Source organism: Ranitomeya variabilis, chromosome 5, assembly GCF_051348905.1.
Source record: "Ranitomeya variabilis isolate aRanVar5 chromosome 5, aRanVar5.hap1, whole genome shotgun sequence".
In the NCBI taxonomy this organism is placed as follows: Eukaryota; Metazoa; Chordata; class Amphibia; order Anura; family Dendrobatidae; genus Ranitomeya; species Ranitomeya variabilis.
This window is the reverse complement of record NC_135236.1, coordinates 358602092-358618873: the sequence shown is the minus strand read 5'-3', so window position 1 is coordinate 358618873 and position 16782 is coordinate 358602092. Positions and strand designations below refer to the sequence as shown.

The following is a 16782-nucleotide window of genomic DNA, read 5'->3' as shown; positions in this document are numbered from 1 at the left end:
GGCAGCTGGAACCTGCAAGCAGAGATGAACCCTGACAGTGAGTATACTACACGCTGTTAGGATTGGCAATCTACAGGACTTCATTTTATAATTAAAGGGTTTATCCAGGGTTTTAGATGAAAGTCTGCAGTCACTATGAGGCTGCAGGCTTCTGAATTTTGATAGTTCATGCACTGTACACTTTCAGAATTCTGCCTTGCTGTTGACAAGAGTTGACGGTCATGTAAGCACATGTATATGATTTGTATACTTCTGGCCACATTCCGACTAGACGTGTACAACCTCACTCATTCATTTTCCTTGAATGAGGCCACACATGTCTAGTCGACACATGACCACATACAGTCCTGCTCACCATTATTGGCACCCCTTCATTTTTTTAATAGACTGTACAATATCTTCAGTAATAAATGGAAATGTACCAAAGTTATATCCTTAGGATTTTTTAAATAGTGGTCCAAAGTAATACAACAAAAAAAGCATTATTTTTCAACTTAGATGTTGCAATTTCAAAGAAGAAACAGAATAAACATCATGCAGCAATTAAAAGCATCCATAATTAATTAATTAATACTTGGTTGTACACCCTTTGGCATTGATGACAGCCTCCAAATGTTTCTTGTAGCCATCTATAAGCTTCTTGCACTTCTCAGCTGGTATTGTCTCCCACTCGTCCTATGCAGTTTGTTTAAGCTCTTGAATGTTTGCAGAGTTCTTTTTCCCAATGGCAAATTTCAGCTCACCCCAAAGATTTTCAATGGGATTGAGGTCGGTACTCATTGCTGGCCATTTTAAAACAGTCCATATTTTCTGTTTCAACCATTCCTGCGTACTTTTGGATGTGTGCTTAGGGTCATTGTCTTGCTGGAGGACTTATGATCTTTGACTCAAACCAAGTTTTCTTACACTGGGTAGGACATTTAAAATCCATTGGTAATTCTCTGATTTCATGATTCCTGTGATATGGTCAAGGCCTCCAGTACCAGATGCAACGAAGCAACCCCACAGCATTATCGATCCTCCACCATGCTTAACTATTAGTAGGGTGTGGTTTTCCTCATAAGCTTCATTGTGTCATCTGTAAATAAACTGCTGCTTTGCATTGCCAAAAAGCTCTATTTTTGTTTCATGTGTCCACAGAACAGTTTCCCAGAAGGATTGTGGTTTGTTAAGGTACTCTTTGGCAAAGATCAGTCACTGCTTTTAGGGCTCTACAGCAATGGTTTTGTCCTTGGCCTTCACCCATAAAGCTTTGCTTGGAATAGTGTTCAGCGTATGATACTTGTTGAAACCATGACCCCAAACTGTTCCAGGTTGGCATTCAGGTCTTTGGATATTTGACATGGTGTTTTTTCTACCATTCGCACCAACCTTCGAAGACATCTCTTGTCAATTTTCCTCTTTCCCCCACGTCCAGGGAGGTTGACAATTCCACGTTTGACAAACTTCTTAACATTGTGCACTGTTGAAACTGGGATACCAAGGTCTTTGAAGATGCCTTTATACCCTTTGGAAGTCTGGTGTTTGCTAATAATAGCAGTACGGATGTCCTCAGACAGCTCCATTGTCTTCACCATTGGGACAAAGGAACAAGGCCTATCATATGGCTTTTTAAAACACTGAAATCATCATTCATTGGCTAACTCATGTCACATGGGCAACGACAGTTAATCACAGATAACTCATTTGTGATTTACCGCAGGCGAGTCACAATGTGTTTCCATACTCATTTAATGTAAAGTGTGCCAATACTAGTGTCACAGCAAGCTTTAGGTTTTTTTTCCTATTTTTCACTCCCATTGTTTTTTTTTAATTATTGTTTATCATTTGTGCTTTTTTATTTAAGTGCTCAATGCAACTTTCACTTGATTCAGTTTTTCTGGAGATATTCCACATTATGTACTTAAACTTCACGTATGCCAATAACAATGAGCAGTACTGTATATGAAAATTGCCTGCACGAGAGAATCCTGACAGCGTGCAGTGCGCACTGTGATAATTCAGAAGTCTGCAGTTACATAGAAACACTGCAGACTCATCACAAACTTGGACAACCACTTTAATGCTCCTAACAAATAAAAACATGAGAATTAGTATAAAAAATTTTTACAACCAGGTACCTTATAGATGATGTTATATCCGATTGAAGTCATTCACTTTCTTTTCTTCTTCATCTTGTCCAGATGCCATGATGACTTTTCACAGCCACAGCTCATCTCTGCAGTTTTATCTTCTCTAGTCTCCTGCAGCACATCCCTACATACCTTTTAAAATAGCAGTCATTATAATGCTTCTGAATAAAAATATCTGCCCTACAGTGAGCCCCTGAAAAATTAATTGCCCACACTGCATCTTATGGCACATGGCCTTCACACTGCATCCTCCTTTCCATATTGGGCCGCTCTTCACGTTGTCCTCTTACACGTGCCCCCCTATAGGGCCCAGTCTCTATACCATACACCCTCATCACACTCCCCTCATTGGCTTACTGTCCCCCCTCATGCTATCTCCCACACTAGTCTCTATACTGTGCCCACTCACACTTTTCTCCCTCCATACTATCTCCTCACACTATTCCCCTCATGTTTCCTCCTCATATGGTCTCACATCACTCCTGGTAAGCATACTGTCTCTTCATATTTACCAACTTGCTCTACATACTGCCTCCTCACACATCCCCTCAACTCTCCATATCCTTGACCGCACCCATCCCATCACACTTGCTCCTCATACTGTGTCTGCACCCATCTCCGCAATCACCATACTGTTTGCACCCTTCCCCCCACTCGCCATACTGTGTCTGCACCCATCCCCTTAAAATGTTTCCTCACACATGCCCCCATCTCTCCCCCTGCTCCTCAAACTGCATCATCAAATTTCTCGCACCTCCCTATATTGTGTCTTCACCATTTCCTTCCTTGCTTCCCAGTGCCCTTAAATCTTCTCCACCCCCTTCCTGTTACACTAAATCTTCGGGGTCTTCACCTCCACTGGAGCACTTACTACCAATGTTGTTCGCACCTCTGCAGCACCAAGTGACATCAGCAGTGATCACATGACTTGATCACCCTGCTGACGTCTCCCTGACCAGGCGGTCAGAGCTTCAATTGTACTCATCTTTCAAACTTGAGTACAATTGATCACTGGGAGCCGGTGTATTGCACCTTCTCTGAATCAGCTGCCTCAGAACCTAGTCGACTCCCAGTTTGGAGTAGACACCTTGGACTGCTGGATCAGGCGGCCCAACAGCGACCCCAAGCTGGCTGCACCTGGGGCATATGCCCCTCGTCAAAGTAACATCCTTAAGAATGCCAGAACCAAATTTTAGTCTGCAGAACATTGCTCAGAGAATCATACTTGACTTTTTCTTATAGTACAACCTGGTGCCATTTCTTACACCAGATGTACCTACTTTGAAAATACTCATCTTAAAATGAGTAATTTAACCTTTTAGTCCATCATGTATTTGATCTCGGATGCGGGCTCAGCAGCTGAGCCTCTGTCTTTACTGGCAGATGATGACTGTATTATTCAGCTATCATCTGCTGCGAGTGAAGCAGAGCTGTCCCTGCGGCTGTTAATCTGTTAAATGCAGTTATCAATCTCTGTTAGTGGCATTTATGGGTGGGAGGAGTCATTCTAATCTCTTATCCACAGACCCCGCAACACAATTTCAGGGTGCCAATGGGTTTCAGTAACACTACAGCGCTGGATATGAAGCGTCATCTTGACTATCTTTAAGATAAATTATAAGGTGTAAATGTATTTTACACTTTCTGTAGCAGCAAATTACTTCAACTATTAAAAGTAATTCCGCTTCTATTTGCAGCTCTCTCCGTGCTATTCTAAAGTTAGCAAGAGCACTAAATTCTTAGTAGTTTGTCTAGCGGGATTTCAGATTATTCCAGAGACCATAGTAGTTAATGTGACCATATTACAGAACACAAAATCATTGCACTTAGTAAAAGCCATTGGAAATGGCCAAATTTGGATTTGCCAATTTTCTTTGATGTTGGAAAAAAGCGGGGTGACCGATAAAATAAATCTTTATTAGGGAAGGACAAGCCTAGACAAGGAGCTGCTTGGTATGTGTTGCTTTAGTGAACTCCTGACAACTTCTAGAACTGATCAGAAGCTATGCTCTATGTAATGCTTCTAGGGTAGAAGATGCTCATCACAGGTTCGGGAATGGGAACATTGTCCTCTGTGAACCGAACGTTGCCTGAACCACGGGCAGAATGAATCAGAGTTTGGCTACACGATTGCAACCAGGTACGTTTTCACTATCAAACACTAGAAAGTTTCAGGGAAAATCTAGTTTAAAAAAAAAAAAAAAAAAAAAAAACAGGGACAAAAGGGAGATACCGGACTAGCGGGTTCTCCCTGCTCCGCGCCGGTTATTTGACAGGTCTCTTCCATGTGTAATAGGGAGAGACCTGCAATCACTTGGAGCAGTGCGGGAAGAAGCCGGCGGGGGATGGCATTGAGGTCAGGTCTCTCCCTATAATCCTTGGCCAACTTTTTAAACTATGTTTTCTATGAAACCATGCAACATTTCAGAGTAAAACATACCAGGCTGCAATCCCGCCACCCGGCTTCGGCTCATGCTGCTTATATATGGAGCAGCATGAATTTAACAATGGGTCTCCTTTATAGGCTTCACTATTAGCCAACTAGCACCCTGCCCTAATGAGGGGCAACCACAGTAGTCTGGTGTAATAAAATGCAATTAGTTATGTTTCTATAGGTCAGAAATGTACTTGATGGATGGCCAATGTAGCTACACTGGCTGTCACTTACATAAATGGCCACAACAAAAAAGAAAAATTACCAGTCTGACTGCCACTTTTACTTCTCATTTTCTAATATGCTGTCAGTTCTTAGTAGAAATGCTTCTTAAATACACATTATATTTAAAGGGAACCAGTCACCAGGCGTTTCCCATATAAAGTGGGGCCCGCATACTAGAATGCTGTCTATGTGCCCCCAATGTGCTGTGTATAACACAACACAGAAAAGTATTGTAGTGCACCTGCAACGGCGCTTTGGCCTTTTCCTACACATGTGCATTACAGTACTTTGCTCTGCCATCGGCAGGGAAGGGAGAAGTACACCTGTACAGGAGCGTAAAGGAGGAAACTCTGTGGATGACGTAGGACAAGTCATCCACACATAGTAGGGAAGGAGAATGGTGATCACAAGAAAGGAGGTGTCAAATCAAGACCAGAGATGCCCATCAGACCGGACCGCCCCTTTGGAGAGTATAATAAAGCTCTTTTTTGTGCCTTGCACAGTGGATTGGGGACACATGCAGCATATTAGAATGCTGTTACAGGCGTTGGCCGTACTATAAAGGGAACCCATCACCAGGTTTCCCAATATAATCACCACATTACAATAATGCTTGCCATGGTCTATTCCAATCGTCAGTCGATGGCATATTACTATACTGTATTGCAGAGACAAGTCTTGCCGTTTGGTGCCACCATGTGGTTCTTTTCCGCATTTCCTTTTCTATCTCAAGTATGGCAGTTTTAAAAAACTGATTTCGCCCCTCACCTACTATTCAGGGATATAGCTATTAATCCTTACAAATATAGTTTAATACATAAATAATAACTCCAGGGAAAATATATAATGCTTTTGTTATGTTTTTGAGCCTTGATTTAACCAAGAAAGTGTGTTAATAAAAAAAAAACATTGATGATCCAATTTCAAAGACAATCCTCTCATGAAATGGTAAAATATCTGTATTTCAGTCGCATGACACATCATACATGGAGTATTAGTACAACATTTGCACTGAATTTACATATGACCATTCTGCCCAAGCCAATAAAATGACCAGACATCATCACGCTACTTTTTTTTTCTCAAGCGAAACGTGCCATTACCTGATCACAATACTAATGCACTGCGAGGACTTGTTTTCTTGTGGGACAAGTTGTAGTTTGAAAGACACCAGGCCATTTACCCATAAAATATACTGAAAAAGATTGGGGGGGAGAAAAAAAAAAAAAGTCCTGTGGGATGAAATTGTGAAAAAAATGCAATTCCACCATTAATTTCTGACCTTTGTTTTAACAGTGTTTATTGTATAGTAAAATCGAAAATGACCAGTTTCAATTTTTTTTTCTTCTTCTTTTAGGCATTTAATATATGCTTCAATTTTATATTTTGATAGATCAGACATAACATTTCCAAATATTTTTATTCCATTTTTTAATTTTTGAATGGGGAAAAGTGCGGAAACTAAACAATTTTGTTTATATATTTTTTAAATGTTTAACCTTAAATTTTAAATGGCTTAAACTACTCTCCTGAACATTTAAATTGAAACATCATATAAATGTATATGGAATTGTTGAAATCACAGGATGGATAGACAGGTTTAATGATGAAAAATGGAAAGAAGATTTTTGAAAACATCTCAGTTTATTCAGATTGAGTGCCACATGCAGAAATACAATCAGTTGCATGCCTTGGCTGCTATCAGTGAAGTTACTAATGGTTGCCTGAGGAATGTCCTGCCACAATTAATGCACTTAAGCACACAAGTCATCAAGATCCACTGCTGGCAGCGCCCTTTTGTGTTGCTTCCAAAGGACATCCCATAAGTGGTCGAATGTATACAAGTCCAGAGATGTGGTAGGCCATGGAAGTATGTTTAGGACATGCAAGCTACTCACAGTAGCGTGAGCAACATGCAACCCTCATTGATCTGAGCCAAAAATGTCCAAAAAAACAAAACAAAAAAAACTCTGTTATACAATTACAAAATAAAGAAAATGCACCCTAGTTTCTCCAGTGGAGGCAACTATGATTTTCCATTAACAGATTTTTTTTTTATTTTTTTTTAACAAAACCTCTGGATTTTTTTTTTCAAAGTCACCACAAAAAAAAAAAAAAAAAAAAAAAAAACTACTACACTAATTTGGTATTGCTGTAATCATACTGACCTGACAAATCATGTGTTACCAGGTCAGTTTTACCATACAACGAATGCAGTAAAAAAAGAATCCCAAAAAACAATGGAGAGATTGAGTTTATTCCCTGCATGATGATATTGTATTTCATGGAGAGTAACCATTTCAATTTAATCCTGAGCTATCGGAAAGCTAGAATCAGCCCTGCTAGTGTCACATTGCAGTCACCAACAAAATGTCTCCGCACTGTGATATTAAACTTCGTCTTCTCCCATCCTTTTGCAAACACCCAGAAGGTGAGGGGACGGGTCACATGAGACACATGCGAGCAGATCCTGCCCACATTTACTGCAGTCGTAATGTGAGCTACAACGCGTTTTAACAGTTTTATACTGTAGGAAAAGGGACTTTGGGAAGAATGACACAAAATTCAGTACGTATCATAGAATGAATGTTTATTAGAAAGTATTATACCAAAGTAAAAGACACATTGTGTTTATAGTGAAAAGGCAGTGTGCAGCGTCTAGGGCAAAATCCAATCTGAATACCAGATAAAGGACGTTTTCATCAGGTTGACAAAACCAGTTATCCACAGTATCTTAAGTGCAGAGATGGAGTCCAATAATTTAAAATTAAATTAACATTAAAAGGCTGTACATCATAGATCTTCGTGCACGTCCACAGAATCTTCTTCCTCTTCATCATCTGTGGGGTAAACACATAGTTAATAACGAAGCTCCAATCTTTTCTTCTAGATTTAGGATGATGTGAATGGGTTTATAAGCATGTCTTATGGTGACCATCTGCCTTTACAAAACAGTTTATAGATTACATTATTGAGTTGCATAAATCGAGCACTTACCATAATTACATTATATACAGGTCCTTCTCAAAAAATTAGCATATAGTGTTAAATTTCATTATTTACCATAATGTAATGATTACAATTAAACTTTCATATATTATAGATTCATTATCCACCAACTGAAATTTGTCAGGTCTTTTATTGTTTTAATACTGATGATTTTGGCATACAACTCCTGATAACCGAAAAAACCTGTCTCAATAAATTAGCATATCAAGAAAAGGTTCTCTAAACGACCTATTACCCTAATCTTCTGAATCAACTAATTAACTCTAAACACATGCAAAAGATACCTGAGGCTTTTAAAAACTCCCTGCCTGGTTCATTACTCAAAACCCCCATCATGGGTAAGACTAGCGACCTGACAGATGTCAAGAAGGCCATCATTGACACCCTCAAGCAAGAGGGTAAGACCCAGAAAGAAATTTCTCAACAAATCGGCTGTTCCCAGAGTGCTGTATCAAGGCACCTCAATGGTAAGTCTGTTGGAAGGAAACAATGTGGCAGAAAACGCTGTACAACGAGAAGAGGTGACCGGACCCTGAGGAAGATTGTGGAGAAGGACCGATTCCAGACCTTGGGGAACCTGAGGAAGCAGTGGACTGAGTCTGGTGTGGAAACATCCAGAGCCACTGTGCACAGGCGTGTGCAGGAAATGGGCTACAGGTGCCGCATTCCCCAGGTAAAGCCACTTTTGAACCAGAAACAGCGGCAGAAGCGCCTGACCTGGGCTACAGAGAAGCAGCACTGGACTGTTGCTAAGTGGTCCCAAGTACTTTTTTCTGATGAAAGCAAATTATGCATGTCATTCGGAAATCAAGGTGCCAGAGTCTGGAGGAAGACTGGGGAGAAGGAAATGCCAAAATGCCTGAAGTCCAGTGTCAAGTACCCACAGTCAGTGATGGTGTGGGGTGCCATGTCAGCTGCTGGTGTTGGTCCACTGTGTTTCATCAAGGGCAGGGTCAATGCAGCTAGCTATCAGGAGATTTTGGAGCACTTCATGCTTCCATCGGCTGAAATGCTTTATGGAGATGAAGATTTCATTTTTCAGCACGACCTGGCACCTGCTCACAGTGCCAAAACCACTGGTAAATGGTTTACTGACCATGGTATTACTGTGCTCAATTGGCCTGCCAACTCTCCTGACCTGAACCCCATAGAGAATCTGTGGGATATTGTGAAGAGAAAGTTGAGAGACGCAATATCCAACACTCTGGATGAGCTTAAGGCCGCTATTGAAGCATCCTGGGCCTCCATAACATCTCAGCAGTGTCACAGGCTGATTGCCCCCATGCCACGCCGCATTGAAGCAGTCATTTCTGCCAAAGGATTCCCGACCAAGTATTGAGTGCATAACTGAACATTATTATTTGATGGTTTTTTTGTTTGTTATTAAAAAACACTTTTATTTGATTGGACGGGTGAAATATGCTAATTTATTGAGACAGGTTTTTTGGGTTATCAGGAGTTGTATGCCAAAATCATCAGTATTAAAACAATAAAAGACCTGACAAATTTCAGTTGGTGGATAATGAATCTATAATATATGAAAGTTTAATTGTAATCATTACATTATGGTAAATAATGAAATTTAACACTATATGCTAATTTTTTGAGAAGGACCTGTAAGTGAACTGACTGAGGAAACCATCTCTCATATATATGTGTACAAGAAGGTAGAAAGCGTGTTATCCAGGGATTGTGCCAGAACTACGACTTCAGCCACCTTCAGTATTTGGTCCGCAGTTCACCTCCGTATTTGTAAGCCACAACTGGGTGATAAATACAGAAGTGGTGACGTGTTTTTATTATACTTTTCCTCTGATTGTTCCTCTCCTGGATTTGGCTTACATATACTGATGTGGAATACGGACCAAATACTGAACGTGTGAGCATGGCCTAAGGGCGATAGTCAAGTCTAGAATACATAAGCAGTACTTGGAGGAACACTAAACCTACAAATAGCTGCAACAATGAAAACAGAAGATAAGGAATGGTAAGCAATGTGACCAAGATTATCATTTTCTGCATGTATCAGAAACAAGACATGTACAAATCCGAGGGTAAGTGCTTCTGTACAAAATTATTACATATTACAGTCATTTTCAATACGCATTAAAAGAGGTCTTTTTTTTGTGACCTGTTGATTTCCAGTACAGAAAAGTAACAAACACTGCTGTAATTACCCTGCAATCCCCATTAACATCCAGTAACCACTGCAGCCAACTGCTCGGCAGATGACACAATACCTCCACCACACTGTAAAACACACTAATAAATTTGGGGCACAATCTGACCCATGGGCTTATGCTTATCGGGTGATGATTCACACAATAACCATCAAACACCAGCTCTTCTGAGGAACTAGGCAATGCAAAGCTGGAAGGGTCTAAGGACTTATTCACACAGTGCATTTTTTTTTTTTTTTTACAGTAACCAAAAAATTAATGAGATTTTAAAATCTTTCTCATGATTCATTTTTCCTTTCATTTTTGACATGTGATGCTTTTTTTTTTTTTTTTTACCAAATGCAACATGTTAATTTTTTTCAGTGTTTTTTCTACAATTAGATTTTAATGCATTATCTGCAATAAAACACACCAAAAACATGCCCAATTATTTTTCACAACAAAAAATAAATGAAAAAAGGCTGTGTGTGAACTTCACCTAAAATAAGAGAATCTACTTGATGCCCATTGTAATCAAGTATAGGGCAGCAGCTTTCATTCTCTTAAAGTACTCAACCAATCACAGAATAGCTTTCAGAGATTCTTTTCTGACAGTTTTCCCATAGTTTATGACATGTGACATCACTGCATTATCTGAAGCCAAACAAATTATTTTTCATTCTTTGATGAGTAAATATCCTATATGTGCATCCTGGACAGGGCCAGTTGTCCGGTATTAGGCCTGGCTGCAGAAGAGGATACGTGGAGGCAACACTCCATGTGCTCGTCTGTTGATGGTGTGGGGAGATTGGTGCCCTTCAAGGGACCCCTCGCCCCTAAGAATCAGCTCAGGCATGATATCCTACGTCGCAGGAGAGGATACGGGGAGGCAACACTCTCCGTGCTTGCCTGTTGATGGTTCGGGGAGATCGGAGCCTTGAAAGGATCCGTCGCCCCATTCGTGCATGGAAAGATTAAAAATCAAAAAGAGTTTTTGGTCTGAATAGCAGACCCATCTGTGTGCCTCCTAAGGAGGCTAAGCAAGAACTAGTTCTCTGGGAGCCAGAATGAGGGTGTACACTGCAGAGGAAGAGCTAACTTTCTTTGTATCACTTAGTGTCAGCCTCCTAGTGGCAGCAGCAGCACACACCCACGGTCTGTGTCCCCCAATGAGGCGAAGGAGAAAAATTATTTTTCATTCTTTGATGAGTAAATATCCTATATTATTAATTTTACCTGTCTCTACTGTTTCTTCGCATTTTCCATCCTTGTCTTCAAATCCTTCTGAACAAACGCATTTATAGCTTCCTGGAGTGTTCACGCAATTCTCATTGTCCCTTCTGCAAACCTTCTCAGAAGTATCACACTCATTGATATCTGGAAGGGAAAGAAATGCTAAGTGTGCATAGGTACAAAGAAAGATCAATCTACTTTCCCATTGCCACTCTCCAATTCCCAAACCAATTTTCGGTGAAGTTAAAGTCAAAAGCTTTATTAAAATGAATGGATCAAACAATATTGTAAAAGTGTAGTTATGTGTGCTCAGGTTTATGGTTACACAAAGTTATAAAAAGATTCCCGATTCATTATGAAACACATGCCTATTAATGAATTAGGCTCCTTTCACACATCAGTTTTTTGCTATCAGTCGCAATCCGTCGAATTTTGAAAAAACGAATCTGGTGACTGATGCCACAGGATCCGTTTTTTTCTCATAGACTTGTATTAGCGACGGATTGCCTCGCGTTTCATCCGTTGTTCGCCGGATCTGACGAAAATTGTTTGTTTGTCCGGCGGCCGGAGACAACGGACAAAGTAACGTTTTTTGTGTACATCGAAAAAAAAAACGGACAGCGACGGATCCATCGCCGTCCGTGGTTTGCTCGAATGGAAGCCTATGGGCGCTGGATCCGTCAAATGACAGAATCCGACGACAGATTCAGTTTTTTTTTAACTGAGCATACTCCTATTTAGCCAGATCCGCTAGTCGGATCGGTTGAAAAAACGAATCCGTCGCATCAGTTTTTCCACAATCTGCGACGGATCTGCCGAGCCAACGGATTATGATGGACGGCAAAAAACTGATGTGTGAAAGGGGCCTTAGGAGCGTCCAGTAACGAGGCACAAGCCAATTTTTAAATCTTACTCGAGTCAGTGAACGAAATAAGATTTCTGGTGCAATGTATGCCGCAGTTGGTTATGAAGTAGACAAGCTGTGGCGTCATGACTACCCAGATTCATCAATTTTGGCAAAACTCGTGTAAGAATACCAAAAGTAGCTTTTTTTTTTGCTATCTCAATTGGCCCAAAAGTATTGCAACTTATCAAAGTGTTTAATTCCAGAAATCTAGCAAAAACACTTTGAATCTGTGTCTAAATTAGTCTCTTCAAATATGCCACTCCATATTTATCAAATGTCACACCTTAAAACGAATCTATGAGCAAGATCAATATGGGAATACAGGTTTTTGAAATGCAAATCCTTCGACACCTTTCTTCTACCTAGAGTTGTGGTCATGGGGGATTCTCTGTTGAGAGGAACAGAGGCCGCTATCTGCAGACTGGATATAACCTCAAGAGAAATGTGCTGTCTTCCAGGCGCAAAAATTTAAGACGTGTCTGACAGGATATCAAGACTCTTCAGACCTACAGACGACCACCCATCTCTACTAATACATGTGGGGACAAATGACACCATAAGAAAAGACCAGGAAACCAGCTGCAGTGACTTTGAAAACTTAGGTAAGAAAGTGAAAGAACTGGGAGAGCAGGTGGTCTTTTCTTCCATCCTCCCAGTGGATGGCTATGGAACAAGGAGGTGGAATAAGATTCTGCAGGTGAACAACTGGCTATGTCAATGGTGCCATCAGCAAGGATTTGGATTTCTTGATCATGGAGTGAATTACCATACGATGGACTGCTTGCTAGAAAATGGGTGCACCTTACGAAGACTGGAAAACATGTATTTGGAAGTCGCCTTGCTACACTCATCTGGAAAGCTTTAAACTAGAACAATGTGGAAAGGGAAGCAAAAGGCCAGAAAAAGCCAAAAACCTGATAAATACTATTGAAAACTTTGCTATTAGAAGTGGAAAAGAAGAACAAAGACAAAAAAAATCTAAATAATAAAAATATTGGAGGAAGAGAAACCAATCACAAACTAAAATGTTTCTATACGAATGCACAAAGCATGGGCAACAAACAAGGAAAATTGGAACTACTAACACAGGAGAAGAAATATGATGTCATTGGAATCACTGAAACTTGGGACGATACACAGGATTGGAATACAAGGCTAGCAGGATACAACTTATTTGCAAGAAACAGACTTGATAAACGAGGAAGAGGTGTTGCATTGCATGTTAGAAAAGCATATATCTGCACAGAGATTGAAGCTTCAGAGACTGGGAGTTCTGTGGAAACTGTTTGGGTAAGAATACAAGGAGAGAACGGAAAGGACACCATTGTAGGCATTTACTTCAGGCCGCCTGTGCAAGCTGAAGATATAGATGAACTCTTCATGCATCAAATGGCCAAGATCTCCAAAAAATATGACAGTGGTCATGGGAGATTTCAACTATCCAGACATTTGTTGGGAATTTCCCTCAGGCTAAACTAACAGGTCAAGCAAAGTCTTATGCTCTCTTGCTGACAATTTTATCTTCCAAAAAGGTAGGGGAGAAAACAAGGGGATCCGCTACCTTGGATCTAATCCTTATAAACAGGGAGGAAATGGTTGAGGAGGTAAAAGTGGCTGGGACCCTAGGAGCTAGCAACCATGCTATTTTAGAATTTTGGATTACTAGAGGAGGAAGACCTCTGAAGACTGACTTCAAGGTTAGATTTCAGAAAGGCAGAAAGAGAATCAGAGGGATCCAATGGCTGGATATCCTTAAGGACAAAAATGTCCAGAAAGGATGGCAAATCTTGAAAAATGAGTTTCTCAAAGCACAATCATTAGCAATTCCAAAAACCCGGGAGGAATATGAAGCATTTAAGGAAGCCAGGATGGATTAACACAGAACTTAAACACATGCTAAAAAGGAAGAAAAATGTTTATCAAATGGAAAAAGGGTGGCACATCTAAAGAAGAATATAATGCTGTCTGTAGAACCTGCAGGGCACGAATCAGATTTACTAAAGCTGACAATGAATTAAGGCTTGCAAGAGACGTCAAAAGCAATAAAAAATGATTTTAGGGATATGCCAAAAGTGAAAGAAAAAAGTCAAAGATGCTGTAGGATTTTTACAGGATGAAAATTATGAAATGATATGAAAGGATGTTGAGAAGTCCGAACTTTCAAATTCCTATTTTGCATCCATTTTCTCTCAGAAAGGAAATGTGACATCAACTGATCTTCACTGTCCTATTAAAGGAATAGAAGAATCCAGGATATCTATAAACCGAAAGATAGTGAGGAAACACTTAGCTAACATAAATGAATTCAAGTCTCCAGGTCTAGATGAATTACATCCCAGAGTACTGAAGGATATAGCAGAAGAAATTTTTGAACCACTCTCCATAATCTTTGAAAATTCTTGGAAAACAGGAGAAGTCCCAGAAGACTGGAAAAGAGCAAATGTTACTATCTTCAAAAAGGGGAAGAAGGTGGATCCAGGGAACTATAGGCCGGTGAGTCTGACTTCTATACCAGGAAAGATCTTAAAATTATAATACAAATTATTAGACATGTATGCAAGTACCTGGATAAGAATGAAGTGATTAACCAGAGTCAGCATGGGTTTGTAACTAATAAGTCAGGTAGGACTAACTAAATTTCCTTCTATGACAGAATCACTGACTGGGTGGACCAGGGAAATGAGGTAGACATAGTATATCTTGACTTCAGCAAAGCATTTGACAAAGTATCTCACACCATCCTTATTGAAAAAATGACTGAGTATGGAATAGACAAGACAACTGTTAGGCGGATTCATAACTGGCTTAGGCTACTTTCACACTAGCGTCGGGAACAACCCGTCGCTGTGCGTCGGGCCGAGGTTCCCGACGCTAGCGTGGTCTCCGCCGCACAACGGGGGCAGCGGATGCATTTTTCCCACGCATCCGCTGCCCCATTGTGAGGTGCGGGGAAGTGCGGGGAGGTGGGGGCGGAGTTCCGGCCGCGCATGCGCGGTCGGAAAAAGCGGACCGTCGGGAGCAAAAAACGTTACATGTAAAGTTTTTTTCTCCCGACGGTCCGCTACCACACGCCCAAGCGTCGCAAAACGGACGCAACGTTTGGCAATGCGTCGCAAATGCGTCGCTAATGTTAGTCTATGACGAAAAACGTATCCAGCAAGAACTTTTGCTGGATGCGTATTTTCGGCAAAACGACGCATTTGCGACGTATTGCAGTTAACGCTAGTGTGAAAGTAGCCTAAGTGATCGGACTCAAAGAGTGGTCGTAAATGGCTACACATACAGTTGGAAGAATGTCTCAAGTGGGGTACCACAGGTTTCTGTCCTGGGCCCTGTATTGTTCAACATCTTTATCAATGATTTAGATGAAGGAATTGAGGGTACACGGATTAAATTTGCTTATGACATAAAGCTAGGAGGTTTGAAAAAACTGACCGTCACATCCAAACATAGACTAAGTGTGAACAGGTGCTGAACCTAGAGTCACCAACTCGTATATAGTCAAGCAAATAAGGCAGCACACTGCAGCGCTGAAACATGCAAACATGAAACACGAAAATTGAACTGCATTACTGTACTAGAAATATGAAAAATGAGAGCGTTTAGCGCATAAAAATGGCCAATTTTATGTGTACCTGGTAGCCACTTTACGGCATCTCTCTTATACCAGGTCCTACGCTTTCCTTTCCTCGCTGAGAATAAACGACTCCATCTGAATGGGTACCTATGAAAACCTCTTCTTAGACTAACATTCTCTCTCTCTGTGGAGGGGTAACGGACCTGTTGCAATTAAAACACCTGCGGCTAGGAGACGGAGTGCTCGGTCAGAAGGCTAAATAATACATTTGAAAAAACTGACCGTCACATCCAAACATAGACTAAGTGTGAACAGGTGCTGAACCTAGAGTCACCAACTCTTATACAGTCAAGCAAATAAGGCAGCTCACTGCAGCGCTGAAACATGCAAACATGAAACACGAAAATTGAACTGCATTAGTGCACTAGAAATATGAAAAATGAGAGCGTTTAGCGCATAAAAATGGCCAATTTTATGTGCACCTGGTAGCCACTTTACGGGATCTCTCTTATACCAGGTCCTACGCTTTCCTTTCCTTGCGGAGAATAAACGTCTCCATCTGAATGGGTACCTATGAAAACCTCTTCTTAGACTAACATTCTCTCTCTCTGTGGAGGGGTAATGGACCTGTTGCAATTAAAACACCTGTGGCTAGGACGTTAGGAAAAACAATTGTCATTTGGATTGTGAATGCAGAATTAAAAACCTGAGACTGTCAAAGAAGCGTCACATTAAATCAGCTGTATTTGAACATTTCACCATCACTCAAGATAGAAAACATTATGTCTGTCAGTGTATGACAAATGATCCAGACGAAAACAAATGCTGTGAAGCCAAGATCAGTGCATATTCAGGCAAAGATAAAAATGCTCTTACCAGAGCTTCTAATCTAAAGAGACATTTACAGCGCTTTCATCCAGAAGTACTGAAAGCAGTGGATGAGAAAGACTGCATCCAAACCAATGAACCAGTGCCCAGTTCTTCCAGCCAAACAAAGGAGCAGAGAACTTTGCAGCCATCAGTTGCAAGATATTTTGTCAGTGACAAAGTTACTGTGACAATGACAGTAGATACATTTAAAAAACAGATCATAGAGCTTGTTGTAA

The 16782-nt window shown here is 40.6% G+C and overlaps 1 protein-coding gene across 3 annotated transcripts in view; it reads right to left on the bottom strand.

The window, feature by feature from the left end:
* Positions 1-7364: 7364 nt before the first annotated feature.
* The window catches only part of CRELD2 (CRELD disulfide isomerase 2), a 54199-nt gene continuing 44781 nt past the window's right edge, over positions 7365-16782 (bottom strand). For all 3 annotated transcript variants that reach the window (XM_077264871.1, XM_077264870.1, XM_077264872.1), the window contains 2 exons: positions 11196-11336; positions 7365-7631 (listed from right to left, as the gene is read on the bottom strand). In XM_077264871.1, the coding sequence (XP_077120986.1) occupies positions 7585-7631; positions 11196-11336 (188 nt within the window). In that variant the 3' untranslated portion in view covers positions 7365-7584. The remainder of the gene's footprint in view (positions 7632-11195; positions 11337-16782) is intronic.